Source organism: Triturus cristatus, chromosome 7 (assembly GCF_964204655.1).
Source record: "Triturus cristatus chromosome 7, aTriCri1.1, whole genome shotgun sequence".
Classification (NCBI taxonomy): Eukaryota; Metazoa; Chordata; class Amphibia; order Caudata; family Salamandridae; genus Triturus; species Triturus cristatus.
This window is the reverse complement of record NC_140590.1, coordinates 1,333,782,060-1,333,797,046: the sequence shown is the minus strand read 5'-3', so window position 1 is coordinate 1,333,797,046 and position 14,987 is coordinate 1,333,782,060. Positions and strand designations below refer to the sequence as shown.

The following is a 14,987-nucleotide window of genomic DNA, read 5'->3' as shown; positions in this document are numbered from 1 at the left end:
TTCCTGTGAAAAGACATCCTCTAGAAATTCTATGACCACATCCATGGTTACTTTCCTCACCATATTTACATCTGGCCATTTAGAATAATAATCAAATAATACTATGGGGTAATTTTCTCTAGAAGTCAAGGTGGAAAAAGGTCTCAGGAAGTCTATGGCCAGCTTCTGCCAAGTTCCATCTGGTAATTCCACCATTGTCAAAGGTATACAAAGGGGTTTAGCAAACTTATCACTTACACTAAATTCCCCTCAATTCCTTCCCAATGATCAACCATAGCATCCAACCCTGGCCCCCAAAGATTCTCCTTATCTTCCTCATTGTACTAGACATTCCTCCATGCCCCTCAAGTCCATGTTCGATAATACGCTCAAGCACTCCACACAGTGGTGTAATATTGTCTCCTCTCAACACAATTTTCTTTCACTTAGAAAGTTCATCCTTAACCTACCAAACGCACTGCATTCCCCTAGTAATTGCCCTTCTCTAGGCCAGCCACTTGAAATGAACCCCTTAATGGTCTTCAGTGTTGCGTCCTTTTCCATTTCTCACATCCACACTGTTTCTGACAATTCTTGTCTGTATCCATATTCTTTTCCTCCACACAACACAACATCTTCATAGATAATTGCCACCTGACATGCATCTTCACTAGCCACACATTCATCCATGCAGCCAAACATACTCATCCCACGCCGCATTCAGCGCATGTATCCAGTGGCCTCCTCAGACTACCCCAGGTGCAAGACCCCAGATGACGGCATCAACTGCATGATCTGGGAGCAGGAAGTGTTGCAGCCCACTTGGGGGGAGGTAACTGGAATAACTGTCGGGATTGTGGATCACATGCTTTTACCCACCCCTGAATCTTGTTTGTTGGGGATCCGCTCTAAAGCGAAAGGGGACAAATATATGCATAAGCTTATAGCCCTGGCTTTCATTCTATTTAACAACCAAATTGCTATGACATGGAAGGTACCCACAGCCCCGGACATTAAGGGGTAGTTAAGGACGCTCCTAACCTGGGTTCAAGCGGAGTTGTATATGCTCGCGGGGGTCTGCCTCCGAGGGGGGTCACAGTGGACAGGGGATGTTGGGAAACCTACATTCAGAAGATAAAAGCAAAGAATTATGACCACCCTCCCTGATCCCAGTATACACCCCATTGACTGCCCTCATGTTCTATGATCAGTGCCCATGGGGCTCCCTGGGCTGGAAGGCCGCTCATGCTCAGGGGGATTAACAGGAGGGTGTGGGTTCGTTTGGGTGCTAGGTGTCCGCACGCATGAATATGTGAGCCCTGTCGGCTGCGTCGGCTCCACTCCCCCTATTAGTAATACATGATTACCTAGAGATAGGAAGGCCATGAAAACATGTGCACATGACCAGACATTAATGTAAGTGTTGCTAAAATGTCTGAACATGTTGAAGCTTTACTGTTTACACATTGCTAGACTGAGGGACACCTTCTGGATTTTTTCTTGTCTAGTTCGTTTATTGACATTAGAATTGTACATGGAAGATGTAATGATCCCACTGTATGTATTCATCAGTATGTCTGGCTACTTCGAGAACTGTAGGAGATGGCTATGCTGATTTAATTCCTTACTATGTACTATTATTTCACTCTGTTATAAACCAATAAAATAAATTACAAAATATAAAATGATACAAAATGTAAAAATATACAATACATAAAAATTTGTAGACATAAAAAAATAGAAAAATGTGTGACATCTTTATCATACAATTTTTTTTAAATTAATATTATTGGTTCAAACATACAACATTTTTTTTTAGATTTATCATCAACAATAATAATAAAATAACACAAATCATTTCTATTACAGACTAATAAAAGTAAAAAATGTTTAAAGTTATAAAAGTAAATTTTCACACTCCAACAAAAATCATTAAAAAAAATTGTTAGGCACTAAAGTGGAGACATTTACTATTCTGACTCCAATCTAAACCAATTGGAGGAAGGTGTTGGACACTAAAGGGGTGACACTTACTATTCCCACTCTAATCTACACCAATTTGGGGAAGGTGTTGGACACTAAAAGTGTGACATTTACTATTCCCACTCAATTGTAAACCAGTTCATGGAAGGCATTGGACACTAAAGGGGTGACATTTCCTATTCCCATTCTAATCTAAACCAATTTGGGGAAGGCACTGGACACTAAAGAGGTGACATTTTGTATTCCCACACCAATGTTTGGCTATTTGATGTAGCTGTTGGATGCCATAGAGGTGAAATGTACACTATCCACTTCAAAAGAAATCATTTTATAAAAGGTGATACAAATTTTTACATACACAATCAATAATCCATATTAACACCTTTTTTTACATAAAATGAACTAAAATGTTATCTGAAAAACACACTAATCTAAACTCTAAACCTTTATATACAAATATTAATTTTAAAATCTAAATTATTATATTAATCACTATTAAAAATATATTGTTGAATAAATGTACTACCAAACTTTAAACAGCAAACTGAAATTAAAATCATAGTACAAAATTAACAATCATAAATCAAAAAAAATTAAATAAGTGTTATATTTAAAAGTTTAAAAAATTTCAATTTTAAAACAAAAAAATAGTTTTTTGCAACAATTTTAAATATGTTTTTAATGTATAAAGATAACAAATGTAATATTAAGTTATTTTCAAATATTCTACTTTATGAAAATATTTGTATATATTTTTAATGTTATGTTTTATTTTTTTAGTTCAAAATGTTATTTAATATCATTAATATATATCTTAATTAACATCAAATTCAAATATATTAAAAATATAAATATAACAAAATAAACGTAATCATTCTAAATTCATATTGTCATGACTTAAAAAGTATTAACCTAAAAGTTTAATTTAAAACACACATTTTTTTAAATCTCCCCACCTTTATCCTCTGAAAACCTAATATTCGCTACTAAACAAGTATTCAAGAATTAATTATGTACATTATTACAAGTAAAAATACAAATGTCAACAATTTCATAACTAAATATTATCTTACAAAAAAAGAGTAAAAAAGAATAAACATATACAATCAAACACACTACAATAAATAACATACTAATTAACACTTACAAACAATATTACAAACAACAATATTTTCTACATCGATATTTTTAACAACGATATCAAAAACAACACTAAAAACAATGGCCCTCATTACGGTGGTTGGTGGACCACCACCGACAGGCCATCCGTAGTGGTCCGTCCGACAACTGCATTACAATGCAGGGGTCAGACCACAGAGGGGGATAGAACCGCCAACTCCGACTAGATCAAAGATCCCATCCGGATGGCGGTCTGATTCCTAAACCTACAATGGAGGCAGTGCCTGCACAGGCACCACCATAGGGATTAGGATATCCCTTTTGACTGCCTGTTCATGGCTGTCACACCGCCATTAAAAAGCTGACAGAAAAGGACTTTGGGGTCCCCAAGCAGGGCCCCATCAGCCATATGCCTCTGCCAAGTGGCCCTAGGGGGCATGTGTGGTGCCCCCACCCACACATCCAAACACCAGGTACCAGGCACCACATGGTGCCAAGCACACGGTGCATTGAAGTGCACAAAGTGCATTTTTCTATTGCGCCTTGTGCTGCGGCCCTTGTTCTATGCCACAGCACAAGTTGCAGTAGAAAAGAGCACTTCCCGACCACCTGTATGGCGGTCCTATCATATTACGGCAGGTGGGATCACCAATTTATTGTCGGGCCCTCACCTGCCCGATACGATCGTGGTCGGTGGTCCGGGCGACCTCCATCGTAATGAAGGCCCATTCCTGGCGACAATATTTTTGATATCCCGATATTCTTGGCATGATATTATTTTCCTGCAATTTTGTCCAAACACCTCTAAGCTTATTTGGCTTTCGCCTGTTTTTTTTCATTGTAAATGAACGCATGACAGGCAAAACACCTTCTAAAAGAGAACACTTATCTCCAGCTCTTTCTTAAGATGATAAAGGAGGGAATGGTACCAGGAGTGCGTCCGGACACTCTTCTTTAGTTCCTCACAATAATTTTCCTGAGCTTTTATCAGATCAAAAGATTGAAACACTCTCTGGGAAATGGATGTCTCAGATCAATGTTTGTGAAAAATTATTCAATGAGAGTTTTTCATTGAATTGAACTCTATGCCTCCTGATTCGGAGTGCGCCTTTACTCCTGCTGTCAAGAAAAAATCCAAAATTAACACTTTGTGGAAAGAAATGTCATCTTTGTTACAGAAGAAAGCCATTTTCCAAGTCCCTTTGGCAGAACCAGGATGAGGATTTTACTTAGTTTTCCTCTTTGTAGAAAATGCTTTGTCAGGATTCAGGTCTGTGCTCGATGTGAAAGCCAGGTTTCATACAGAAGTAGGGATCGTGTCTCTCAGAGGGCAGATTTCAGAAGATGAAAGGGCCTGTGTTGGCCTGTGCTGACCACCTTGGCTGAGTTAGGCACATCAGCAAGACCATTGCTACAGATTGAAGGATACATGCCATCAACCCAATGTCAACTCTACATGTAATCATTTCCTGGCTGTATGGGCTCCAGAAGTCCAGAACTACGACACCAGAGTTAAGCTTGATTTAATTGCCCCAAGAAGAAATTAGAATAGTGGCAACAGTACTGGTTGCGGAACCAGGGTGGAAGAGAGAACTCTGCAGGCGATGTGGGCTATTCATGAGAAGAGTCATTCATCCAACTGGAGGGACCTAGAGGTCATCCATCTGGCTCCATTGTGATTTGCTCAGTTTGTTTATTTGACAGGTGTGTTAATCCAGGTATGACAGCCAAGTGATATATAGACAGACAAGGATGGATTCATTTGAGGACTCAGTCCAATATCAACATTGTTTAAGTGGGTAGATAATCACCTGATATCTCTTTTTGCAATTCATATTCAGGGGGTGCACAATAGTGTAGCAGCCCAGCTAGGGAGGATTTTTCTCTCTTCACACTATTACTAGTTAAATCACTTTCTGATTACAGTAATGTATCAGAAATTGAGGGGGGCATAGCAATAGATCTGTTTGCCCTATTTTCTGTTACAGGGCAAAAGAGGAGAAGGCTTGGGGATTGGGTGTTTTTCTGGCCCTTGGCCTATATGTATCCTGTTTACTTTTCCCAATTACTTCTGAGTTTGGGGTTTTTGGCAATGATAATGAGAAAAAGCTACAGTCATTCTCATTGCTTCTTTTTGGTTCTGCTAATCATGGTGTCCTCTAGTGAAACCGATAAAGGTATATGCAGAATGGGTTTTATCCATTGTTAATTTTCACCTAGCTTTTCCACTCATGTCAAAGGTGTACACTTAAAAGCATGAATACGCTCAACAGCATGGAAGTTGAGTAAGTTGTTCTACAAAGAAAATTGCCTATCGAGAGAATTAGCTATTGATGTTTTAAGCCTCCAGGAGGCATCACTCTTAAGCCTTATTCACATAACTGAGAATCCTTCAGAAAATTGATTGTGTGAGAAAAGGAACTTGCAGGCACATGCATCAAGGTAGGATTTTGCGAGTCCTTAATTGCGATAATTAAGGAATCGCAATCAAGGACTCGCAAAAGCCTATGCATGTAGGAATCGCTGTAAAAGTAGCGATTCCTACACATTCCTTATTTGCGACTCGCATATTGCGAGTCGCAAATAAGGAATGGCTTCCCATTCATTCCTATGGGCCTACAGGCCCATAGGAATGAATGGGAAATGGCATGCGCAATTTGCGAGTACCAATAGGTCCTCGCAAATTGCGCATGCAACTTCAGGGTGCAAGGGTGTCAAATGGACACCCTGTTGCACCCCTGAAATTGATCTGTGTACATATGTTGCGCACACACATGCCCTAAGGGCATGTGTGTGCGCAACATGAATCTTAGAAAAATGCACATAAGTCCATTTTTCAAAGGTTTTGCAAATTACCATGAAGTTCAACTTCATGGTAATTTGCGCCCCCTATTAGCGAAATCGCTAATTTTTTTACTTTAACGCATTGCATTTAAGGAATCTCAATTTGTGATTCCTTAAATGCAATCGCAATTTAAGTAATCGCAATTTAGAGATTACTTAAATTGCGATTTTTGCATTTGGGATGATGCATCCCAAATTTAAAAATACCGGTCGCAAAGGGGCAGATTCTGAGAATCTGCCCGTTTGCGACCGGTTTTCCTTTTGATGCATGTGCCTGTTGGCTCCTTATCTTGTGAAAGTATTAATGTGCTGTTTTTTCTTTAGAGTGGGTTTGGATTGGGTTGAAAGATCCAATGGGCATGATTTAAGGCTTTGAGAAGGAATTGGGACGGCATAAAGGATTGTGACTCTTTCGCTTTACATCTTCTCAAGGATTTCTCTAGCACCCGTCCCTCTATAAGATCTCTGGTCCCTAAATGGATTCACTTGTTAGGCTCAGTGCTGAAACATCCTCCTTTTGAAGCCTTGCTTTTCATGGGATAAGATAGTATAACTTGAAAGTTTTTTTTCTAGTTGCAATTACGTCTTCAAAGAAATGAGGATTGCTGGCTCTATATATTATAAGCACCCTTATCTCACAGTTTTTTCTGGTAGGATATTTCTGGTTCTTGGTCTGTCTTTAGGATCCAAGGTAACTTCTGCTTTTAAAGTGAATCAGGAGATTATATTTATCTGGATGCTTTCCAACTCACTATTCTCCAGAGGAAGATGCTCTTCACTCTTTGGATGTTTAAGGGCACTATTTATTCATGTGGGCAGAGTATCCTCTTTTTGAAATATGGATGTCCTTTTTGTTTATTTTGTTGTGGCTGAGAATCATTGTAAACCATCAACATAGACTTTTGGTCATTAGACAAATTATTTGATTGCATCTGCTTAACAGTGCATGATCGATCCACAATACGTATGGCTGCCTCTCGGGCAGACTCTCAGGTTGCCTTGCTGTTGGTGATTTGGAGAATAGCAACCTGGCCCATCCCTTCTACTCATATAAACATTACAACAAACTTTCACATGATTGACAATCTGAAGTTGTTTTTTTGGTATGAACGCGCTCTCTACTATGAAGTATTTTTTTATGGCAGCAGTTTTCAGTCATCCTAGTACATAGCTTGAGTATTCCTCATGTCATAATGAGCAGAACAAGGAAGAGTAATGTTTTAACTACTCACGGTGATTCCATTACACTGAGCCTGTTCTTCCTTGTTCGGGCCATTGTTAACACCCTTCCTGCTTTCCTCCCTCCCAGAGTATGATTTCCAGGGTGACTAGGTTTGGAGGAGTGTTTTCAATGGCTTTACATTGCAGAATGTGCTGGGGAAGGTGTGTCGATGATATCCCCTCGTTATGGGAGTGGAGTTAGATCATGTTATGGTTTTGTAGGGATTGCGCTTGTCAAAAGTCTGTTTGTTGGAGGCATTCAAGTATCGTACCGTAATGATCAGAACAAGGAAGAATCTACTCAGACTAATAAAATTACCAGTAATGACGTTAAGCATCATGAAGTTGTCCCCTGCTGAGGAAAGCAGGCCATGACTTTGTGGGTTGGGGCAAGGGCGGAGTGCTGATAACATGCAAAATGTTGCCCTAAAGCATCAGCAGAGCAATCCTAAAGGCTTTGATGTAGCTGCATCAGCCAATAATTTCCAAAAGTCTCTCTGCCCCAGAGCTGAATCATGTGGAAAAGAAAGAAAGGTATATTGGATAGAAGTACTGAGCAGCCCAGTTTCACAAGAAACACCATTTATTGGCAAATTCATAGCTCAAATCAATATTTTTCTAAGGTCGGAAGTTCTCAACACAACCTGCGAAGTCCATATCATCAGAGAGCGAAGGTGCAGTGGAACCAGGCCCGATAAGTGTCACAGGCACACTGCACCACAAATATGACAGCGGTAGAGCCCTACCTTTATTTTTTTTATTTTTTTATTTTTGGAGTTTTATATAGCGCTTACAGGACCCCAAAGGGGTATCAGAGTGCTTTACAGCATACATGTAAAAGAAACATAAACATTTGAATACAGTGAGTAGTATCAGGGTGCTGGAGGTCCTATAGATTGAGGTCATTGACCAGATGCATGGAGATGACGCTTTAAGAGAAAGTCTTTTAGTTGTCTCTTGAAGTTCGTGAAGGAGGAATTGGTTCTGATATCGGTAGGGAGAGAGTTCCAGATTTTTGGGCCGTTCCCTGAGAAAGAGCGGGAGAGGGCTTTTTGTTTTTGTCTTTTTGGGGGGATTAAGAGGAGAGAGTTGGAGCTTCTTAGGCTTCTTGATTGTCCAGCTTTTGTGAGTTTGGCTGCACGGTAGTCGGGTTTGCCTCTGTGTAAGGCTTTATGGGTGAGGCAGGCAGTTTTGAAAGCACAGCGAGCTTCGATGGGTAGCCATTTTAGGGTCTGTAATGCAGGGGTGATGTGGTCGTATTTCTTGGTACCTGTGACCATTCTTGCTGCTGCGTTCAGGGTGGTTCTCATGGGGGCTATGTGTGTTTTAGCAGTCCCAGTTAGCGTGGCATTTCCATAATCAACTCTGGACAGAACTAGAGATTGGGTTGCGATTTTTAGGTCATTGAGGGGTATGAAAGGTTTGATTTTGTTGAGGAGTTTTAAGCTGTAGAGGGCGCTTTTTGCTGAGGAGTTTATGTGGGAGCTCATGTTGAGATTTGAGTCTAGAGAGATCCCTGGTGATTTAGCTGTTTTCACTGGAGTAAGTTTGCAGTTTAGGGAGTCAAGGTTGTTTATCCATTGTTGGATTTGAGGGGGTTGTTCATGATTGGAGAAGACAAGGATTTTGGTATTTTCTTGGTTGAGTTTGAGGTGGTTGAGTGTTAGCCAATTTTCTACTTTGGACAGTGTGGAGTTGAGTCGAAGGATGTAATTGAGGGAGGATACCTCGAGGTACAGCTGGGTGTTGTCAGCATAGAGGTGGTAGGCAATGTTTGATTGTTTTAGAATGGCAATGAGTGGTTCCATGTAAACATTGAAGAGAGTGGGAGAGAGGGCTGAGCCTTGAGGGACACCTCGAGTTGAGGGGGAGGTGTCGAACATCGAGTTTTTGATCTTTATGATTTAGGAGCGGTTATGAAGAAATGAGGAGAACCATTTTAGGACATTGCCATCTGCTCCAATACGCCTTTGTAGGGCCTCTAGGAGTAGAGTGTGGTCAACCGTGTCAAAAGCAGCAGATTGGTTGAGGAGGACAAGTAGGCAGCATTTGTTAAAGTCAAGGGAGTTGTGAATGTCATCAGTTATGCTCAGTATAGCGGTCTCTGTGTTGCATCCCTTTCTGAACCCGGATTGGTTTGAGTCAAGTAGGCTGTTAGATTCCAGGTGTTGGTTCAGTTGGGCGAGAACACATTTCTCCAGGATTTTGGCTAGGAAAGGAAGGTTGGTGATGGGCCTAAAGCTTTTGAGATCATTTGGGTCTGCATCGGGTTTTTTTAGAAGGGGGGCGACTTGGCCTTGTTTGAGGCAGTCGGGCATCAGACCGTTGTTTAGGGAGCTGTTGATGATCTTTATCCACAGTGGGATTAGGATGGGGTTGAGGTTCTTCGCCAGGGAGGTGGGGAGAGGGTCTGCATAGAGGTTGGAGGGTTTGGAGTTTGATATCACCTTGGAAATGTCCTCTTCGGAGAGAGGTTAGATGTCCTTCCAACGCTTGGGGGAGGATGGTGGTCTTGGGTGAGCGCTTATTTTGGTGGTTGACAGAGGAGGATCTTGGCTTTGGGGAGAATGCTGTGAACTAGGGTTGGGTTAGGTCTCGTTATTGTTGAGGGTTTGCTGTCTTCAGATTGAGGGTGTAGGTCTAGGGAGTGCTCGATATTGGTGATTTTGTCATTGAAGAATTTGGCCAGGTTGTTGCAGTGAAATTTGGAGGCGTGGGGGGTTAGCTTTGGTGGGTTTGGAGGTCTGTTTCCAGATGATGTCGAAAAGTTCTTTGGGGCGGTTTTTGGCTTTGTCTAGTGCACTCCGGAAGAAAGAGGCTTTTTCCTTGATTATGTGCTTTTTGTAGTTACTGCGTTCTTGTCTGAGCTGTGAGAGGTTGATTGAGGATGGGTTTCCTCTCCAGAGTTTCTCCGTGGCTCTTACTTTTCTCCTTTCTGAGTTGAGGTCATTGTTGAACCAGGCTCGGGAGGGGATCTCTCGGACTCTTTCAGTTTCAAGGGGGTTAGTTGGTCAAGAGCAGTTGTCATTGTCCTGTTGTACCGAGTAGTGAGCTCGACCGTGTTGAGGTTATCTGTGGAGGGTGGGAGAAATGATGTTATGGTTTCTTCGAGGACAGAGAGGGGGAATGCCTTTAGGTTTCTGCTCCTTTGATGGGTAGTTTGTGTTTTGATTGGTGGGGCTTAGATTTTGATTGATGTTGAATCTAATGATGTGGTGGTCTGACCAGTCGATTGGGAGAATGTTAGTGTTGTTTCATTTTTGGCTATGATTGCATCTAGAGTAGAGCCCTTGTTGTGGGTTTGACTCTTGCAGTGTTGGATGAGTTCATTTGTGAGGAGGAGTTCATTTAGTGACTGTATAACAGTGTCCTTTTTGTTATTCCAGGGGAGGTTGAAGTCACCCAGGATGATGTTGTCGGTGTTTGCTAAGGAACAATGTGTAAGTAGGTCCGATAGTTGTTCTCTGAATGCAGGTGAATTTCCTGGGGGGTGGTAGATGAGATGGCATTTTGTTACTTTGTTATTTTGACGTGTTATGTTGGTGTTGAGGTATTTGAAGGTAGAGAAGGAGTGTGTTTTGATTTCAGCTATATTGATGATGTTCTTATGGATGATGGCAACACCGCCACCTCGTTGGTCTATTCTGTCTTTTTTGATGATGGAGAAACCCGGGGGGACTAGAAGGTCAAGGAGGGGATATGATGTTTCATTAAGCCAGGTTTTGGTGAGGAATCCGATGTCAATGTCGTGGTTCAGTATGGTATCAGCCAGCTCTATTGCGTGCTTGACTGCGGATCTGCAGTTTAGATGCATGCAGTTTACATTGTCGCTGTTGGAGAGGTTTTGGGGAAGGGTGGGGCTTGAGGAATGGTTGTGCGTTCGGAGGGCAGTCTTGTGGACCTAGGATAGCTACTGGCTCAACCTATTCTGGTGATTACCTGTATGTTGGAGGGGGGGATTGGGTTGTTCTGGGGTCGTAGGATTTGGCCAGTGTTGTTGCCTCTCTCAGGGACATCTCAGATTTTGTTCTTCTTGGTCTGAGAGATTGGGTGTTATGAGCGGTGGGGCGCCAGCTGGTCGTCTGGTGATTGGGCAGTTGAGGTGGCTCACTGATGCTTATGAGGGAGGGGGGCATTGAGTGCTGGGTGGGGAGGGGGGCATAATTGTGTTGAGAAGGATTTTGTTTATGCCCTGCATGATAGTGTTGATTTGGGTGTTTAGGAGGGAAAGGTTTTCATTTATGGTTGAGAGGTGCATAGGGGTCATTGGTAAGAGTGTTGAGTTGATTTTCTATACGTGTGAGGCTTTCAGTTAGTTCTGCCATTAACTCTGGGTTTGGGGTGGGGGGAGGGGAGGTGTAGAGGGGCAGGTCCGACTGAGGGTGTGGGTTGGGACGGGGGTTGAGGGTTGGTAGGATTAGGAGAAGGGGAGGTGTTGGGGGGCTTCGGGGGGGTGTAGGTTGGGACAGGAGGGTCGGGTTTGTAGGATTGGGGGAAGGGAAGGTGTTGGGGGGCTGATTCGGCTGAGGGTGTAGGTTGGAACAGGAGGGTCGGGTTGGTCGGATTTAGGGGAGATGGCGAGACATGCGACTTCTGAAAGGCAGAGGGGATTGTGGAGGGTTTTTCTTGAGTGTATTGGCGTTGATTTGTCAGAGGGTTGGGCGTTAGTGAGGCAGGTGTTCGTGTAAGCGTGGGAAGGGGGATTGGGGTGGATGTGTTGGGTGGGGTGAGGGGGTGGAGCGGGGCGCGAGGTCTCGTTGTGGAAGGATTGGTTGGGGGGAAGGGAGTGGGGGGCAAAGAGGGATTTGGTGTGGGGGTGGGGTGAAGGTCTGAGGAGTTTAGTAGTTGAAGGCCTTGCGGCAGTGTTCATGGCTTGGGGAAGGCAAGTTTAAATTGGTGCAGGTTGGGGTCGTTGGCTTGGGCCATGACTTTGCCATTTTTGTAAACCTAATTAGGAGTCAGGGGAGCATTGTCCTTGCTTCCTTCATTTTGACTGTCTAATGTTTAATGTCCATCGTACCCCTGCTACACCACTAGACACACCAGATGTCATACCGTTTGTTTTTGACAACAGACTATTTCACACACATCCCCTTTACTGCTTGTCACTGTTGATTTGTGTTTTCTTTTAGAACCACTTGTCAGACACCTTGTGCACAAATAAACACATGTAAAAGTATTACCCTAAGATTAGGAAACAAGGGCGGACTGCGTGGCCACTGAGAGCCAGGGCAGGATGTGATTGGTGCCCCAGTTTACAAACTCAGACACCAACTCCCAGACCTTTGCCCCAAAATGCTATGCCATTAAAAACACTTTTAGCCGTGCTTCCACCCTCTTGCAAACGATAAATGAACTCTACTGCATTGATAATTCTGTTTATTATTGGTGATGTAAATGTACCTCTTATGGCCAATATGCGATTACGAACTTAAGTTGTGGAAAAGCCCTTCGTGAAAGGATAACCTTGGTTTCCCATGTGAGGGGTGTGTGCGGCAGCACCGAAAGTGCTCTGCACTACCTAGCTTTACTAGCACTCGATACTGCTAATACATATCTGATGTTCTGTCTGCTGATAAAGCCAAGGGCTTGGTAAGCGGTAAGCCATTTCAACCTTGAAAGAAAGCCAGCTTTTTTATGTCTTTTTGCCTGACCTTTAAAGCAAAAAATGAAACAACTCCACTATGCAGTCAAGATAGCTCTTGAGCAGACGGCAGGCATCAGCAGCGCAAGCTTTTCTCACACAGAGAATGGTGCAGCACCGGAAATAGCAATGTGCATAAAGAAAGGCTCCGCCCAAGCAGCACTGCACAGTTCACTCAAAGAAAATAGGAACACCATAGGCAGCGGTGAATCTGCAGCAAAACATCTGCTATGAACCAAGTACTGGAAGGTAGCGAGAGACAAAGAGGGAGCCGAGGCATTTCTCTTACAGTTCGAGGATCTCAAGACCGTGAAACTCGAGTGGGACATCTCCCCAGGGGGCCTAGGAAGAGAAGAGAATGCCATTATTAGACCCAACCAGGAACAGGCTACATCCGGTGTGAATGCCACTCTTGCTTAATCACTGGTAAAAGTTGAAGGGAGTGGCACTGACAGTACAGTCAACAAACACATAGTTGAGATCTAGTTTGCATGTTAATAACAATCAATCCTTTCTTTTAGGCATCTATATCGTACAGCCCATCAATTGACCAACAGGGTGGCCGCCATTATAGAGGTAGCAAAGACAACCTAAGCACTGGAGTGCCATACAGAAGAGAATACTTCGAACAGCAGAAGCCAGACAAATGACATATATTCAACAAGGACAAAGCCCAAAAGCACAAGGCAGACTTACCTTTCAGACGAACAAAAAAAGGAAAACAAAGGAGAGATGTTGAGACAGACGGTCTGATTACTAAGCAGGGCCGGAGAGCCAATACATCTTTAAATTGTTGCCAGGCAGACAATGCAGTGCAGTTAAATATGTTTTACCACTGTTCATAAGTGAGTTGAATCTTGTGGTACGATGTTCCCACAGTGGTAAGCATGCATGTGGTTCCCTACATGTGGTTGGGCTGGGTGATGATGTGAAAGAGATGTTCAAGGCAGATCTTTGTAGATCTTATGTTGTGCGAAATCACTCCATTACTCCTTCATTAATTGCTTCTGTACGGAATTATTAGCATGGAACATAGTTGGATTTGGAGGTTGGCTATACAGAAGGGGAGCCTTATATCGAACGTCTGGTGATATCTATGTGCCTGATTTAAAGTTTGGAAGATGGTTGTATGTCCATCAGGCTGGCGGAGCATCACTCTGTTGCCCTGACAGACGTCCTGTCCCAAAATCTTGAGATGTCCATGGGCCCCATGGACATCTTAACACTGGCCGGAACCACCATTGTAGGTTCCTCTCAATGTTGTAAATGTTTGACACATGGTTCTGTCAAACAGGACAGCTGTCTGTCACACTTTTGTTGTGGAAAAAAGTTAAACTAATGAACCCCCACACTCCAGGAGTTTCCTCCTATGGCGTGGGCGACACTTATTTTTACCGTATGCATCCACTAGGTTTTACCTCATGGTGACGGAATCGGACTGCCCTCTCTAAATTGGTCAGACAGTCAGTCCGATTGCTAACCTCCTACAGCCTGTACTCTGCAGTGCCGTCAGAGGAAAATGTCAGCAAGGGACCACTGTCAACATTCTTAAAGTCCGCCAAGCCCTACATCAGGTGAGCAGGCTGTGAATTTGGTAGAGAAGGTACTCTATCACTGTTGCAACGGAGCACCCTCTCCTCTAAATTCTTAATCATCCGCAATGTTTGTAAATTTAGCTGTATGTGACAATTATCCAAATTAGAAGTTAATGCAATCTATATGTGCTCTATAGCGAACCTGCAAGTGGTATAGAAAAAGGATGAGAATTATGTTGAAGAACTGTTGACTTTAGTGACTTGATTAATATCTTGAGATCTTGATGTAGATCGACTATTTATCTACTTTGGATTTAGCAAAAATGAATCCAATCACAATCAGAAAGTATATTGTGGTTTTATATCTAGGATTATAATTATGTGAATCTGCTTATACTTTTTAGTTTGCAGAGGGCTTAGTTGTACATGATTTAAATAATGATTTGCAGCATGGCAGATTGCTTGCTTAATATAGTATTGTGTTGAGCATGGGATTTATTTTAAACTGAATAAATCATTTTCTCTTGGTAAGTAGTCATAGGCATACCATTTAATTATCATTTAAACATTTTTTGCTGGTGGATGTAAATTCTAATTATGGGTGTAGTAGCCATCATTCTTAGAAAGCCTCTGGCTGCAAATTGTTGTCCAATTACATTTCC

At 42.4% G+C, this 14,987-nt stretch overlaps 1 protein-coding gene across 3 annotated transcripts in view; it reads right to left on the bottom strand.

Annotated features, from left to right (window-relative positions):
* Positions 1-14,987, bottom strand: part of LAT (linker for activation of T cells) — a 379,514-nt gene that overhangs the window by 151,398 nt on the left and 213,129 nt on the right. For all 3 annotated transcript variants that reach the window (XM_085618961.1, XM_085618963.1, XM_085618962.1), the window contains exon 4: positions 13,080-13,132. In XM_085618961.1, the coding sequence (XP_085475087.1) occupies positions 13,080-13,132 (53 nt within the window). The remainder of the gene's footprint in view (positions 1-13,079; positions 13,133-14,987) is intronic.